Source organism: Gouania willdenowi, chromosome 13, assembly GCF_900634775.1.
Source record: "Gouania willdenowi chromosome 13, fGouWil2.1, whole genome shotgun sequence".
NCBI lineage: Eukaryota > Metazoa > Chordata > Actinopteri > Blenniiformes > Gobiesocidae > Gouania > Gouania willdenowi.
Genome location: NC_041056.1, coordinates 9,471,101 through 9,487,111, shown reverse-complemented (window position 1 = coordinate 9,487,111; position 16,011 = coordinate 9,471,101). Strand labels below are relative to the sequence as shown.

Below are 16,011 nucleotides of genomic sequence, written 5' to 3'. Positions count from 1 at the left end.
ATTATGTTGGAATGAAAACGACGCTGTGTGAAAATAAGCACAATTTTGCATTAAAACCAATTATTCAAGCTGCATCAGGGCCCTAGCTACCACCCCCTTTAAATCAGTGCAAATGGTACGACCCACATGTTCCTCTACTTAACTGTGGATGTTACGAGGAGTGGGAGATAGACAGCAGCAGGAAACCATGTCTTTCCTCAAGGAAGGAACACCAGGTTTCCAAAAACGCAAGGAAAGAAAAGAGAGGGAGAGAAGTTAAAACGAGGGAAAAACAACATTTCTCAGTTCTTCAGAGGTGAGCTTTAAAACACATATCTTCAACATTCCTTTTAAAAAAATAATTTTTAAAACTAAATTCTGCTGTCACCCTGTCTTAAGTAGGTGGCCCGAGTGTCCCCATGATTCTAATCATTCAATATTTACCTTTTATTAACTAGGTAAAAAAAAACAATCGTAGCCATTAAATTAAGCAGAAGTATGTCACAAACACAATATAATTATCAATAAACTACTAAAATATAGTAGAACAGATTTATAAAATACAAGCAATGAGCAATGCATATGGACTCATTAGGTTATTGTGAAGAAAAAAAGAAAGCTTATATAATAATGCAAGAATACTAGTATAGTTTCCAGGCGGCAAAAAAAAAAAAAAAAGTTTACATAACTTACTACAAGATGGTTTGTACCCAGTGTCCAAAATGTGGTGCTACGCCCCTAACTAGAGCCATGGACAGATGCACACTGTGACTTTAAATCTACAGTTAAAAAGTTTAGCTTGGATGACATTGGACTTGATGTGAAAAATTGGCACCCACAACCTCACAGCACATAATTCCCCATCCAGCTGCTGCACCTAATATCCATCCAGTCGCTACGTCCTGACTCCCAACAAGAATTTAGAGTCAACTTTTGGATTTGGTCTGTGCTAATCACCACTCTGAGATCCACGTGTTTAACTCTACTTTAACGTGTTGTGTGCGATGTTGAACAGGAAATAACAGGCAAAAAGTCAGCCTTTAACTCCTCGCATGATGCTGCTTGTATGACACTAAGAAGCTTGCCAGACGCATGCTTTGTGTGTGTGCCAAATCTAAACTCTTTAAGAGGATCAGTGAGTAGGTAACAGAGGAAAGAAATAGGAGTGAATGTCCCTTTATCATAGCCACAGGGGCACTTCCACACAAAGAGCTTTGAAGTGTCGGGAAAAGCGGCCTCTCGCAATCGGAAATGCGAGGCACGCGGCACGGGTGGTGGTGCACCTATGGCTGCCCTTGGTATTTACCGCAAGGATGGCTCTAAGATCTGTTGGATGATTTTAATATTTTATGAGCTAGGGAAAATTGGATCTGTCAGTGGAGCTATGCTTTTTCTGAATGCTTCATTCTGGCTCTTTGATACAGACATGTCTCTCTGTCCCTTCCAATGAGCATAAAAACATCTCCCACCATCGAATAGGAGAGAATGTTTGACGATACCTACTGATGCTTTGAGTCAAAGTCTGAGACGTGTTATATCACTTTTGCCATTCATCAGGGTTGGGGTCAATTACACTTTTCAGTTACAATGACGTTTTCAATTAATCATGTTCAATTTCAATTACAACGACCAACATTTTTTCCAATTACAAATAAATTACAATTATTATTTATCCTCAGAAAGTCAAAAAATGAAAAAATAACCAAATAAAAGTTAACCTTCCTCTCCTCTTGTGTTAGCTTTCTGTTAGCATCTCTTATGTTAACGGGCCTTAAATCAGCTGTAAAATCCACTAAAACAAATATCTATCATCTAATTCATTTCCTACCTATTGGTTACCTTGTTAGGCTTCCTAATCAGGGAAAAGATAAGTTTTAATATTTTTGGTGGAGGCATTTGAGCCTTTCTTGTCTCAGTATACCCCTTGATTTAATTATTTTTGAATGGTAAAATGTGACAAAGCTTGATATGACACATATTTGAATAATTGTTTACAACATACAATATGTGTAGAGCTGTATATAGAACTGTAACATGGTTTCCCAGTATTGCGTTAAATTATAATTGAAAATTTTTATAGCATTTTCATGGCAATTACAATTACAAAGTCAATTATCTAAACTCACAATTTAATTACGATTACAAAAGCAACAGATTTTTTAAAATTACAATTATAATTATAATTGTGCCATAATTGTAACTAGTTATTAATTACGCAATTACAATTATAATTGACCCCAACTCTGCCATTCACCTGAGGGAAGATTTTGTTTCGTGAACAAAAATATGTAATTTAAGAGACAATAGGAATGTCTTCCTGTTTAGAATAAACTCTCCCTTTTCCAGTAAATTGAAATGACTTCTTATTACTTGCAATTGGTTCCCGAACTGGCACTCTGCCGCTTAGCTGAAAGGCGTTACAAGACTGACTAAATACCCTCCTCATGTTCTCCAGCCGACTGTATCGCCAATTATAACAACCAGATGGAAAACAAGCAAACCAACCTGATGGTTCCGGAATCTGGAGTCTACGGAGATGTAGACCTTTCCAACAAGATCAATGAGATGAAGACCTTCAACAGCCCCAACCTGAAAGATGGCCGCTTTGTGGGTCCAGGTGGCCAGCCCACACCCTACGCCACCACCCAGCTCATCCAGTCCTCCATACTGGGTAACAACATGAACTCGGATAGAGGAACTGGAGGGAGTGGAGGAGGGATTGGGGGTGGAGGGGACCTGAACGAGAAACACTGCTGGAAGCCCCCCTCAATCCAGCAGCAGAAACAGGAAATGGGCTCCCAGTTGCAGTACAGCATCATGGAGCAAAACAAGCTGAACAAGGGTGAGTGTGCGGAATAGCCGGCGGCCATTGGTGAGAGAGGCCCGCTCTGAGCCATCATCCTTCTTCACAAGACTTTTCCCCTCTGTTCTCTCCTTTCCTGGCTCGCTCAGCTTCACTGTGGATGTCAATAGCAAATGTTGAAAACTCTATTCCACCCTCCGTTCTGTGGTGGTTTTTCACTCCGTAGAAGAATCATTGATATGTTTTGCCTGCATGGCATCCATGTAACCCTTCATCACTTCATGCCATCAGCTGTAGTCTTTGCTGCTAAATGTGGGCCAGGCTTGAACTGCTGTCATCGTAGTATCTGGAATATCATTTTTTGATGAAGACGTTTATCAGAGAGTCAACTTGATCAGACGCCTTGATTGAAACTATCATCACCGTGTTGTCTCTGCATTTGGTGTGATAGTTTCGAGTGTTTTGTGCAGTAGTTGCATGTGCTCTCATACTTCCTTTCACCTCCCTGCTCAGGTCATTCTCTGTTTCTCATCTTTAATTCTATTGTTCTATCTCACTTCTTGCCTCATGCTATAAACTTATTCAAATATCTATTAACTCTACTTCCTTCTGAAATGCTCTTTATGCCGAACGGTAGCAGTGAGATGTGTGTTTATTCTCCTTTGCTGATTTGTAGACCGCTACAGAGGAGGTGACAGCCCAATGCCTGCCACTATACCCTACAACCAGACCCACGACAGTCACACTGGAGGCTCCTACAACAGCTCCGACAGAGGAAGCAGCAGTACATCTGGTGAGTTCAAGCTAGACTCTGTTATTCTGATCAGAAGCAGTTTTTGTTATACTGGATGAAATGGTTGTGACATCCTGAGAGTAGCTAATACATTATGGATTCAGAAAAAGAAACAAATAACTGTTGGAGCTGTGAAACTGTAAAAACCCTGACCAATACCTGCCATTGGTGGAGCTTAGAGGAGGTGCTACATTAAAATCTTGCTAGTTTTCCAACATTACGGACTATACTTTTAATGAATGCACTAGTGACGCTAGGGTCACGCCTGCAAATCGTGCTTGCCTGGTTTCATATGAAAATGGTATCAGCAATATATTAAATTGAAGACCCATCATCCATCCATCCTAAATCCAAAAAACAATGCATGCTGGCAGAAAACATGCAAACTCACCAGACCAAAGTTAAACATTCTAGTGTGACACATTGGCTAGAATGAGAGGTGCTTTAGCAATGAACAATAAAATCAATTTAAGTGACGGGATTATTTCTCTTGTTTTCAAAGTCGAATCAGATTTGCAATAAACTGTAATTTAATCTCTTAAAATAAGAAAGTACAAAAATTTTGATAAATAACAAACCAAACTGCAGACAAAAGCAGGAACTCTGCATTATCATCCAAGGTTGTGTGGAGCAAACATGATTAAAGCTTAATTTTTTTTTTTACACATTTCGCTTTGTAATGTTTTTTCTTTGTTGTATTTTATGCATAATTTTGTCCTTGCTTAGTTTTTTGCTGCTCCCTTTAATTGGTTTTGCTTTCGTGCTAGTATGAAGCAGCCTAATTTTATCAGGGACTCGATGTGTTTCTGAGGACAAGGACAAATGAAAACATATTGCGGGCGGCATGCAACACTGGCACCTTAATGCCATGTATCTATTCTGATATTGTGTTTGAAGTTCAAGCCATTAAGGATAAGCTTTTTGGTGCTCACTGCACATCACAGCTCATTGGTTTACAATTTCAATAGTTTGGTCATAATTAGAGCCTTTTGTGCTTTTTTATTATTATCTGTAACCATAAAACCAAGGCTATCTATTAGTATAGTATAGTATTTTACATAATTCAATAACTGAGGCTCATATAAACCCGTCTAAATGTTTTATTAAGGTTTGCATGCTCATATGTAAAAGGATCTTTGCCAGTCGGCCTTATTAAAGTATGGTAATTTGATCCGCTGTCAGTTGTGATTTCTGTAGCATTCATTTTTAATGTGTTTTCAAAAGAGACAACATACCGGAAGCTGTTGCTGTATTTTGACTGACAGTCCGTTATTTCTTGTTTTGAACAGGGAGCCAGGGTCAAAAGAAAGGAATGCGCACCCCCAAACTAGCGAAACAAAGCACAATGAATTGGGCTGATCTACTGCCCCCACCTCCTGCAAACCCACCCCCTAGTCGGAGCACAGAGGAGTACTCTTTATCGATGGAAGAAAGGTGGGACACGTCTGCAAAGACAGACACTTTGACAGGCATCCATTGCACGCGTTGAATTTAAAATACCTGCTCATTTCCATCCCCTTTCTCTGTTTCCCATATGTGCCCCCGGGGTTTTTTTGTCTATTAGTGCCGAGTTCATGTCAAACCTTGATAGAACGCCTGCATGAATATGTAGCACCTGTTTATCCAGCACCACTATACGGAAACATTGATATTGTGAGTGAGTGGTAGAAAGGTAACAAGGCATTGTTTCTCTCCTTTTGGCAGCTGTGATCCAGACATGCATTGCCCAATGCCCCCAGCCCACATGTACTTGCAGCCTGATGAGCTGGAGGAGGAAGAGGAGATGGAGCGAGGTCCGACTCCGCCCATCCGTGGAGCGGCCTCTTCTCCTGCTGCGGTGTCATACAGTCACCAGTCCACAGCGACTCTCACACCCTCGCCCCAGGAGGAGATGAGGCCGATGCTTCAGGATGGATCAGACGGTCACGAGCGCAGGTACAAAGGGGATTAGCCTGAAAACACATCCTGACAACCTATAATACATATTATTTCCTCCATAAAAAGATTTTTTTTATAGTTTAAAATCAGCCATACTTTGGAATTGATACAAGCTACCCCAAAATAAATCAATGTTCACCAAGCAATTGAGAATTTGGTTGTAACTTAAAAATTAGAAATTGTTAGAAATTGCATATCAACATACTATACACTACACACTCAATGAGTATACACTGTCTACTACAGTGTTTCTCAAATAAGGGTACACGATGACACAACAGGGGGTACCTGAGAGAGAGAGTGAGTGTAAAATTGTCTACTATTAGGATGATGACCGTTCCCACTGAATTATACTTCCAGGTTTCCCAAGATGCATTTCGAACCTACAATAACAAAAACCTGAATCACACTGAGGCTAAATATCTCTGTTAATTCTCCACCTTTGAAAGTTCTAAAAACATTTTAAGTGAGAAAATGACCAAGTACAATATGGTCATTTGATCCATAAAACTCACGTAAACACATTTTATCTTGACATTTCTGAGATTGTTGGAGACCCTCCTCTGTGCTACTGATAAAACTTCTGGTTAACTTAAAAACAAGAGCCCTATTTACAAAAGCGTGGGGAAAAAAACTAATGGAAGACAAGACTTTTAGCTTGAAGCCAGTCCCGGGACGATTTTACATTCCGCTATCAATGCATCATGGGGCGGTTGAGCATCACTATTGTGCCAACTGTGCATACACAGGAAATGTTTCCATATAGTGTTGGTATTTCTTGCGTACTCGATGTTTGCATACTATCTGATGCGATAATATGAGCCATAATATTAATTGTCTTTGACTCCAAAAAAATCGCCTTCATTTCTTTGTCATTAGTCAATAAAACTTTAAAATTACAAATCACAGGACCACTTTCGTTTTCCATCCAAGCAATTCTGAGCATCCATTTTTGTCATTCCCTGCAGGCGCCATGGTATGAGCCCTCCACCTCCACCAAAGCCCATCTCTCCTTCACACACGTACAGCTACATTGGCAGCCCTTTAACCTTGGACACTGACGCTATGGAGGAAGAATACATATTAGAGGAAGACGAAGAGGGTGATGATACTGACGCAGAGGTAGCAAAGATGCACTACCATCACACCCACCCGCACACACACCCTCACCATCGGCAGATGCATCCGCGACGGTTGCTCTTACAAGGACTGGAACAGACGCCCGCATCCAGCGTGGGCGACCTGGAGAGCTCAGTGACCGGCTCTATGATCAATGGATGGGGCTCAGCCTCTGAGGAGGATAATGTCTCCTCAGGGAGGTCCAGTGCAGTCAGCTCATCTGATGGATCATTCTTCACGGACGCCGACTTTGCTCAAGCAGTCGTTGCAGCTGCAGAGTATTCAGGTGTCAGGGTGCCAAAGTACCCCAGCTCGCAGGGCCAGGACATGGGAGCAGCCTCAGGTAAAGCAGACAAATAAATAAAAAGTAAAAATAAAACCACATTGTCGAGCAAACAATAATAAAAGCCTTATTTTTATTCTTTCAGCACGTAAATACCAAATAACCCCATCTGGCCACCGACCAGGCAGCCCCGTTTCTACAGATAGTAACATGAGTATGGCAGCCGTAAACAGGAGGCCTCCAAAAAAGCAGAAACAGCATCCTTCAAGTCATCCAGTAAACCAGCGACGTGAAGCTTTCAATGAAGGTACTCATACCACCATTACTACCAGATTCCCAATATTTTTTAAAGCTGAATCAGGTTTTTTTGACCTTGCAACTTCAGTTACCTCATTCCAATGATTCTAGTCTCGAGTCTATCGACTACTTAGAACCATGGCGGACGAATGATAGAACCAGTTGTTGGTGGTCACTGTTGATGGTTTTAGTGCTGAGTGACTACAACTGGCAGTTTGAGAGCAAACTGAATGACTGTTGTGACAATAGAGACATTCTGAGCGCTCTGGTATCCATTCATTCAATTCAACTGGCCAATGACATAAGTAGGGTTTTCCAGTATAGATGTATAGAATCTCCACAATGGTTTCTAGAGCGTTTTTATGATGTTGGCTACCAGTTGTGTTGCTGGTTGAATGGAAAAGCAAGGTTTTCTCAGTGGGTGGAAATTAAGCAAAGTAGTATTTTGGTTTCATATTCATATTTTGATGTTGAACAAGTCTTGTGTATGTTTGCAAGTAACTTGTATATTACTTTTATATGACTGTGAAAAATGCGTAAGCCATTGAAAAGAGGTAAATCATATGAATATTGTATTATTCAGCTTTTATATTATTCTTAATGTAACATATATTTGGTTTGGAACATGTTTTCGGAAGGTGAAACAATTTTGGAGCTAAATTTGTAATTTAGTTTGTCAAATAATTTTTGTACGTTAGTTTGAGTTTGATCCAAGTTTTTAATAACAACAATCAACAAAGTGTTAAAAATGTGGATGTACGGGTATCTTTAATTTGCTATACATCTGCACCATCATTGGCTGTATATTTTCTATAGCTTTAATAATTCTGGAACTTTTATAGTATTTTCTTCTGAATCTAAATTTAGCCACAATGAAACATGTTCATGGCTGATTTTCATACACTTGATTACGGTCGGTTTAAAACTGAGCAGCAAGAACTTTTAGCACAACAACATTCCCATACAACGCTAATAGCATGATGACTTCCCTGATGTTGAATATTCATCCTAATACAGTTTAGGATGATCCATCTATAATACAAGACAAGGTAACAATTTGACCTAGTGGCAAACACTGCTTTAAGACCTGAGAAGTCTTCAGGGCAAGGACCCTGTTATGATTTATTGTCATGTAAAGCACTTTGTAACCCTGGCATTAAAAAGTGTTTGATAAATAAAACTTTACTTACTTACTGGATAATAAATCAGAAGTTGCCATGCGCGATAAAAAGCAGAGGGTAATTAATTACACTACAGTAAAAAAAATGGTATAAAGTGAATTAATTACAACCCAACTTAGCGCATTATTAATCCTTAGAGTTCAGCAAATTTAAGCACCTCTAAAGATATGACCTATAACAGCTATAGATATATACATTGTTAGCTCATGGACTGTGTTGAAGTTACCAAACTGACTGACACGCAGTAGCAGCGGTAGCAGGTTAGCAGTGTCACACTGTACACAGATGGCCAGTTTTTATCAGTGGCTCCTCGTAAAGATGGCAATGTGCAATTTGCATTGACGTTGTGTCCATGAATGACTGAGTATGGGGTGTGCCTTCAGCCAGCCTTTTAATCATCTTCTGTTGCATGTGTACGCGCATGCACACGTGGCATCGCTCCTAATCTGTGGCAGTGCTGAACAGATTGGGCAAGTGTTGGGCTGGAGGCCAGGGCCATAGTGGGAAAGAAGGGAGAGGGAGAGAGGGAGGGGTTGTCTCAGGGGAACTCTGGCCAGCTTGGCCATGCTGACACTAGGATGTCTCCTCACTCAAGCCACTAATGAAATTGATCCAGGTGCTCTGGCTCATATTGAAGAGCCACCTTTCACTCAGCAGTGGCCAAACACAAAGCAAACAGGGGCTAAATAGTGGGAACAGCTGGGCACAGAAGGAGAAGATTTAACCTTGTTAAGTAATGGAGCGATTGACATTTTTAATAGGGGAAATTTTTTACTCCTGAGAAAAGAAGCAGTACAAATCTGTATTCCCTCTAGTTGCACTGTGCTTTCTTCCCTGTGGTATTTATCAGAGATGTTGAAAAAAAATTGATTCTGCGATATATCGCAATATTACGTCGCGCAATTCTCAGATCGATTCAAAATTCATCCATATCGATTTCTTTTCTTTTGCCCAGCCCAGCTTGTGTTTTTTCAAAAAATCTACAAAGAAAGTACTAATTTGTTGTTCTAGGCATATACCTCATTTAAGTTGCACTAAAGTCAAAGTTGGTTTAAAAGCCACAGGCAGATTGTATGTTATTTTTTTATTTTAAGTTGTTGGCACATGGCATGTTAAAGGCAATGTTTTGAGTTTAAAATATATTTCACACATAATGTTCTCATGAAGGTCTACACATTTACAGATTAGTTGTTTCTTAAGTCATCATGACCTATGTATCGGGATACGAATCATATCGCCAGATGCCAGGCGAGTAGTATTTATGTATCTATTTCTTTTAGAGGAGCAGTATGATGAAAAATGCACTTTGTAATGGTTTTGCTAAAGTGATATACATTCCTTTAGCCTATTCCACATTTTATCAAAAGTGATAAAGTCATAAAGGGGAAACTCCTCCTCCTACCCTACAAAGAATGTAAGCTGCTCCCTCTCAAACTGCCTCACAGGTAAAACAAACATGACGAAGGCAGGTTCATATCGCAGTCAGTTTAGTAAATTGATAATCCGAAGCGCAGCGTGAGCACTCACAATCAGTTTCACTTTTAGCAGCCGTTATACCGCCTCGTGTTGCCTTTATGGGATGATCTGACATGTTTGTGACCCAGAGCGACGCAGCGGTCGAACAAAACAACGGACTATCGTCTTAAATGGACTATTTGTGTGGACAGAAGAGGTGAGGAGGAGAAGAAAGTGACTGTTAATGATTTACTGCTGCTGTTACTGCTGTGATAAACGCACACGCTGAAGCAGCGTTTGTCGGACTCACAGTCACAGTAGCCGCTTAAATAGCCATGTGTTTTACTGTAATGTGCAGTTGTTTTGGCTGAAAACAATAACAAGAGTGTGTGGATAGCAAAAGATAATCGTTATGGTGATCAGTCGGCGTCTATAGACACGCCTACTCATGCATTTGCATAAAGGCCCCAAAACAGCCTGTTTTTAGGAGGGGTCATGAAAGTGACTTTTCAAAGAGCTAAAACTTAAAAAAAGGCAAGTTTGGGAAAATAAACCTTAGATACTAGGTTGTTGAGATAGCATAGCATAATACTGGACCTTTAATAATTATTCTGTACTGTACATGCGTTGTCACTATGTACATTCAGTGGCGTTTCAGAGCCGACTCTCATCTTAGTGTCAGGTGTCCTTGAGTGCTGGAAGCACTTGACAGGGAGATTTAATATCTCGCTCAGTGGGAGCCAGACCAGCTATATCACAGCTGAAAATCCAGGCACCATCTCCCAAAGCTCCGCCTGCTGCCACCGTCCCTATTTCCCATGCAGCTCCTTTTCCTGTGCGCTGCCCCTCCCACTACAGTGATCTCTCCATCCCACTTCACTCTTCCCCTCCTCCATGGTGCGCTCCTCCGTCTTTGTTTGAGCAGGGAGGGGTCCAGACTGACAGCTCTGCAATTCTGTCCGTCTATCAGACCTCCTGCTGATTGCATTTGATCTGAATGGATTGTTTTTCATTTAGAGGTTATTGCCTTCCCCTGCCCCCCACGCACCCAACCTGCTTTTTATCCAGACTGTGGTCTGAAGTCCTGATATAGAGGTTATAGGAGAGAGAATGAGATTTAATGAAATTTAGAAGGGAAATAAAAGGAAAACACTGAGTCGGGTTTTATGGACGCACAAACCGGTATAATGTGCACTGTTATGTATTTCTGTCATCTGTTTTATGTCTCCATGTGCTTTAAATTACCTCAAACAGAGACTGCAATCACAGTAGTGCCACAATAAATACACATAAATAGTACTATAAGTCAAAGAGGCCTTAAAGAAAAGGCAGGTAAGTAGATGAAGCAGAATGGAAGCCACAAAGCCCCCCCAACGGTCTGATTGTCTCAGTCTTTGGCAAAATTTATTTACCAGTGTGTTTGCACAGTTAATGTTATAAAGCATCCAGTGATTCATATTGTGTTCCATTTCAAAGCCTTCGTCCACCTCCTCTATGACTTGAACCTATCACTCTGTCCTCTCTGATCTGTGTCACCTCTGGGTGCCAAATGAACCGACAGCCTCTCAGAATGAACCTTCTTACAAGCTGAGAGGGGCGGTTTCAGACCAGAGCTTTGTCCTCACCAATGCTTCCTCATAAATCTAACAGCCACTCTGCTCATCTTGGCTAGTGAGCTATAGCTCACAGGCTGTGGCATTGATCTGACTCTGACCGAGGCAGAACTCAGGAGGGTAGACAGATATTAAAAAAACAGCAGCAGCATCGTATCCACCATCCCCCTCAACTGTCGTATGCAGAAGTGAAAGGATATGGAGGTGAATGAGAAAAGTCTGTCTAGTGTAGGTGGAACATGGTGCCCGCATGGACCATGTGAGGTGCCCTCAAGAGCTCTAGTAAAGGTGAGCATACACTGTGCAATTTTTGGCCCATTTTGAGCCGATTTTTCACTCGTGCGTTTATTTTTGGGATCGGGCCGAGTCTCAGCTAAATCGTGTGTCGAGCATCGTGTAGTATACAGTACATAGGGTCACGAGAAGCGATAAACACCTCACGACCAGCTCCCGATCAACAATCGTATGGTCACAAGAAAATCAAACGTGTGAAATCCTGGTCGCTCCTCATGATGGTATCGCACTGTTGAAGCAGTGCCACGGACCGGCTTACCGCAAACTCTCACACTGCCCATGCGCGAACACCATAGGACCGCTATAGAATTGATGGACCGTACTGCCCATGTCTGTCCAGCCAGTTCCTGGTTCATCACATCGCCGCCTTTTCTTTTTTAAAGCTCTTTTTGCTGAGATTCGCGAGTTTCTCTCCACTTCTGGGTTCTTCTTCTGTTCTAATGACGACACTTCAGAGTTCTTCTTCTTTTAATTTATACGTTGCATTTTTGGACCCCGATGTGTCGTGTATGGACGTACAGTGTGAGCAGTCAGATTGTGTCAGAGTGTCGGTCCGTATAGTGTAAGAACATGAATCCTGAGCTGCGAACATTCGGACTCTGCACTTGAGTCGTACAATTTGAGCTGGAGTTGAGTTCAACGATTGAAAAAATTGCACAGTGTCTGCCCACCTTAAGGGTAGAGTTAGGGTTAGTCACCAATGAGCTCCATCTAAAATTTGATTTACTTTCCAGGATTCATACTCACAAAGATGAATACATATGGGAGATGTAGTTACTACCGGTACTTAAGTTAAATACTGCTGCATGTGATAAAGTTTTAGTATTAAGTAAAATCTTTAAATGTTTATTTTCACTGAAACATTTCGACAAAGGATTTTAAGTGTTGCAGATTTGGTGTATGGGTCGTGCTATGTCATATAAATTATTATCTACAAAAAATAACTGGTAGCCCTTCATACTCTACAGTACCTATGAAGTAGCTCACAGTTTCAGAAAGGTTGGATGATTTGGTGAGACAAATAGATTGAGCAATGACTTAATTCACTTCATGTGTCAAAAGGAGAATGAATTTGACTCTCCTTAAAGTTGTCCAAGAGGCACTCAATGTTTATTATAATCCGATGTAAAATATGGGATCTGGAGGTGAACAAAACCATCCTCCGGGTCAGCAACTGATTAGAAGATGAAAAGCTATCGATCAAGAACGGACAAGGCTTTTCACTCGCCGATTTGTTTGGATGGCCGTGTGATGTGCAGGCCCACAGCCTGGCCTTGCTTGAATAATGGTTCAAGGGCAGGCAGCATTGATTCATCGACAGGAGGAAGTGGAGCAGGCTGCAAAGCCAGCTGCTGACTGTCACCCCCTCCCTCTTCCTCCTTTCCAAGCATCTCAATCCAATCTCATAACTATTTGCTCTATTTCGCTTGCTCGGTCATCTGCTCTGTTTACCGGCTCCTCACTGGGACTTTGTGTTCTGCACCGCTAGTCGTGTATGTACACACTCCACAGCTGTACTTGTGCATCACCTTTGCAGGTGTAAGAAAATTGACTGACAAGATACACACCTCACATTAAAGAGCAGACATCCTCGTCCTCTGTCCTGTTCATACTTATCCAGTGGTTGATATGTTTGTGCTCCGTGTGTTTGCCTTTCAGATCTCCCTCCTCCACCCATTCCACCTCCAGCAGTGCTGAAATCCCCAACACATCCCTCAAAAGCTGTCCTGGAAGGCCGGGGAGTTATTTCCCCAAAAACGGGCGAGGGGCGAGACAAGAGAGGAGGAATGGGTGGGTACCGCCCACGGGAGGGTTCAGACACCCGGACCAGTTCATCAGAACGCAAAGACGCTCAAAAGACTGGTCACGGAGGGAAAGGGAATAAACACGAGGGTAGCACTGCCAACAAGGCACGCCAGCACGCAGGTACAACAACAACACTTGGTCAAGGAGTTGTTGTGCAAAACAGTTTCACGCTACATTCAAATTCTGCCCACAGGGTCTGAGGATATTCTGCCCTACAGCCGTCCACAGTTTCCTACAGTCAATAGCCCCCGAGACCCAAGTTCTTCTAGCTCCATGTCCTCCAGGGGCTCTGGGGGTCGGCGGAGAGGTGAACCAAGCAGGAACCCTGCTGACACAACCCTGAACACCCCTGGAGCCTTCCAACTAGGTGATGAAGATCTGCAGGTACAGACTCTAACACTAACACTCCACACCACTGTTACTTACAAATACTGAGCTTTTACTGATGAAGAACCATGGAAGAGCAATAATAAATGCCTAAAATTTAAGAAAACAGAATTCATCATACACTTTTTAGACTATCACTATGGAAGCAATAACAATCAGATGTAGGTGTGCATTACGTAGTTCCTTTTTTTCAGCAGTTATTGTTAGGAAATATTGTTGCTGTATTTACAATAATAGATTGTTACAATGACAATCATTTTTTTCTCTGCTTACCCAGATGGTGGAGAGCTGAAGAAGAGGATAAAATAGAGGAACTGATCTGATTTTTATCAAGAGTTGAGCGCCAATTTTTAAATTTCCAATATCTCAGTATTTTATCATCATGTTGGCTGCCATCATACCGTCGATCTGTGGTGTTTCTTTACATCTGGAAAAACAGACCAATGTTGTTTTTGTCTAACTTATCAGTTTTCTGTCCATTGTTTTTGTTTTTGGTTTTTCCTTTTTTAAAAAAAAAGAACGCGCGTCTGAAGAGCTAAGAATGCTGCGTTCACAAACAAAAACACAACGCAGTGTATTTATATTAAATTCCAATGCAATATGGAGTGAGTTCGCGCTCCAGCATCGACTCAGCTTGCCTCGACGAGAACATTGGAGAGCCGGAACAGCGAAACGATACTGTAATGAAATGCAAGCAAAGTGGGATGGACTGTGTGTAAATATACATGTATACATGATGTCCTCTTGTTTTTACCCATCGTGGTACGTCAAAATTGTCTTCCTTATTTTATTTTGCAAATTCTAATTTTATTATGCCAGTGAATATAATTATTTTTATCATTTCCATCCATGTTGTAAATTGCTATTGTTATTTAGCTGACCCAACAAAGTGCCACTTTGGGAATTCTTTTTTTTTTTTCTTTGTTTTTGTAATGCACTGTTATGTTTTGTATTGTCATCAATGTTTGTCAATTTGTTTTACTTTGGTTTTAAAAGCACAATCACTAAACTTTATTTTAAACCATTTTATCTATTAACCTTTTTGTCTTACTGGAGGAAAACAGGTATGACAAAAGAGTAGTTAATCCTGATGATGATGATGATGTAAAGTTTGCTGTTTACGAAGGCTGTGCTTGAAAGGAGACTCCTTGTGTTGTGATTGTCTCCCTCTCCGATTCTGACTCTCACTCAAGTGATGGAAAAAGACAGTTAATGTGTGTTATAGCTGCAACGTAAATACAGTATCTTTTCACATTGACCACAGACCCAGCTATTGCACATTAATGGAAACGGTAAAATTGTCTACGAATGCACTTAAATGAATGTCACATACGGGAATAACGTCACTTTGGGAATTCGGAGAGGTTGTAATTGAACAAGAAGAGTCTCCTCTTCATACTTAAGGGCTGTTGAAGCCCTCTTAAGGAGAAAGGGTGCTGTTGTTTATTCATTGAACATCTGCAAACATTTGTTTCGTAATGCAAAAAAGAAAAAGAACTTTAAAAAAAAAGTGAATAAAAAAAGATGAATCTATACCTGTTTCATTGTTGTTTTGTCGAAGTTGAGCAAAGTAAGTCATGTGCCAAACTCAAGGCTCATGGGCCAAATCCGGCCCTCCAGAGCAACCGATTCAGCCCGCTGTAGAAAGTGAAAATGACAGAGAAAACATCAATCATTGTGTAAATTACCAAAAAATTCAGTTGTAAATTGTTGTTGAAAGAACTCTGAATTTTTCCAAAATCCATACAATATTTCTCAAATTATTCAACAAAATAAATTAAAATTTAATTAAAATCGGTCAAAAAATAAACAAATCAAAAGACATTTCAGTATGTCACTTATTGCTTAGAAATTGTTAATGCCTCCCATACTTTGTCTTATTCATAACTGGAAGTGCAAACTTGGCCACATTAATGTTGAAATTGTTCATTTTCACGCCTAAAATCTGCATTTCACTTGTGGTCGAAATAGTCGGTATTTGGCCCCTGAACTAAAATTTGTTTGACACCCCTGCAGTAAGGGAATGGTGGAAAAACTATATGATAATGCAAATAAAATATCTA

General features: G+C 40.8%; 1 protein-coding gene across 6 annotated transcripts in view; it reads left to right on the top strand.

The window, feature by feature from the left end:
• The window catches only part of robo1 (roundabout, axon guidance receptor, homolog 1 (Drosophila)), a 267,005-nt gene extending 251,524 nt beyond the window's left edge, over positions 1-15,481 (top strand). For 5 of the 6 annotated variants that reach the window (XM_028463838.1, XM_028463840.1, XM_028463837.1 and 2 more), the window contains 9 exons: positions 2,435-2,821; positions 3,459-3,575; positions 4,865-5,009; positions 5,280-5,510; positions 6,482-6,975; positions 7,061-7,222; positions 13,415-13,681; positions 13,755-13,945; positions 14,226-15,481. In XM_028463838.1, the coding sequence (XP_028319639.1) occupies positions 2,435-2,821; positions 3,459-3,575; positions 4,865-5,009; positions 5,280-5,510; positions 6,482-6,975; positions 7,061-7,222; positions 13,415-13,681; positions 13,755-13,945; positions 14,226-14,240 (2,009 nt within the window). In that variant the 3' untranslated portion in view covers positions 14,241-15,481. The remainder of the gene's footprint in view (positions 1-2,434; positions 2,822-3,458; positions 3,576-4,864; positions 5,010-5,279; positions 5,511-6,481; positions 6,976-7,060; positions 7,223-13,414; positions 13,682-13,754; positions 13,946-14,225) is intronic. The other variant, XM_028463842.1, reaches the window with a different exon arrangement.
• Positions 15,482-16,011: the final 530 nt, after the last annotated feature.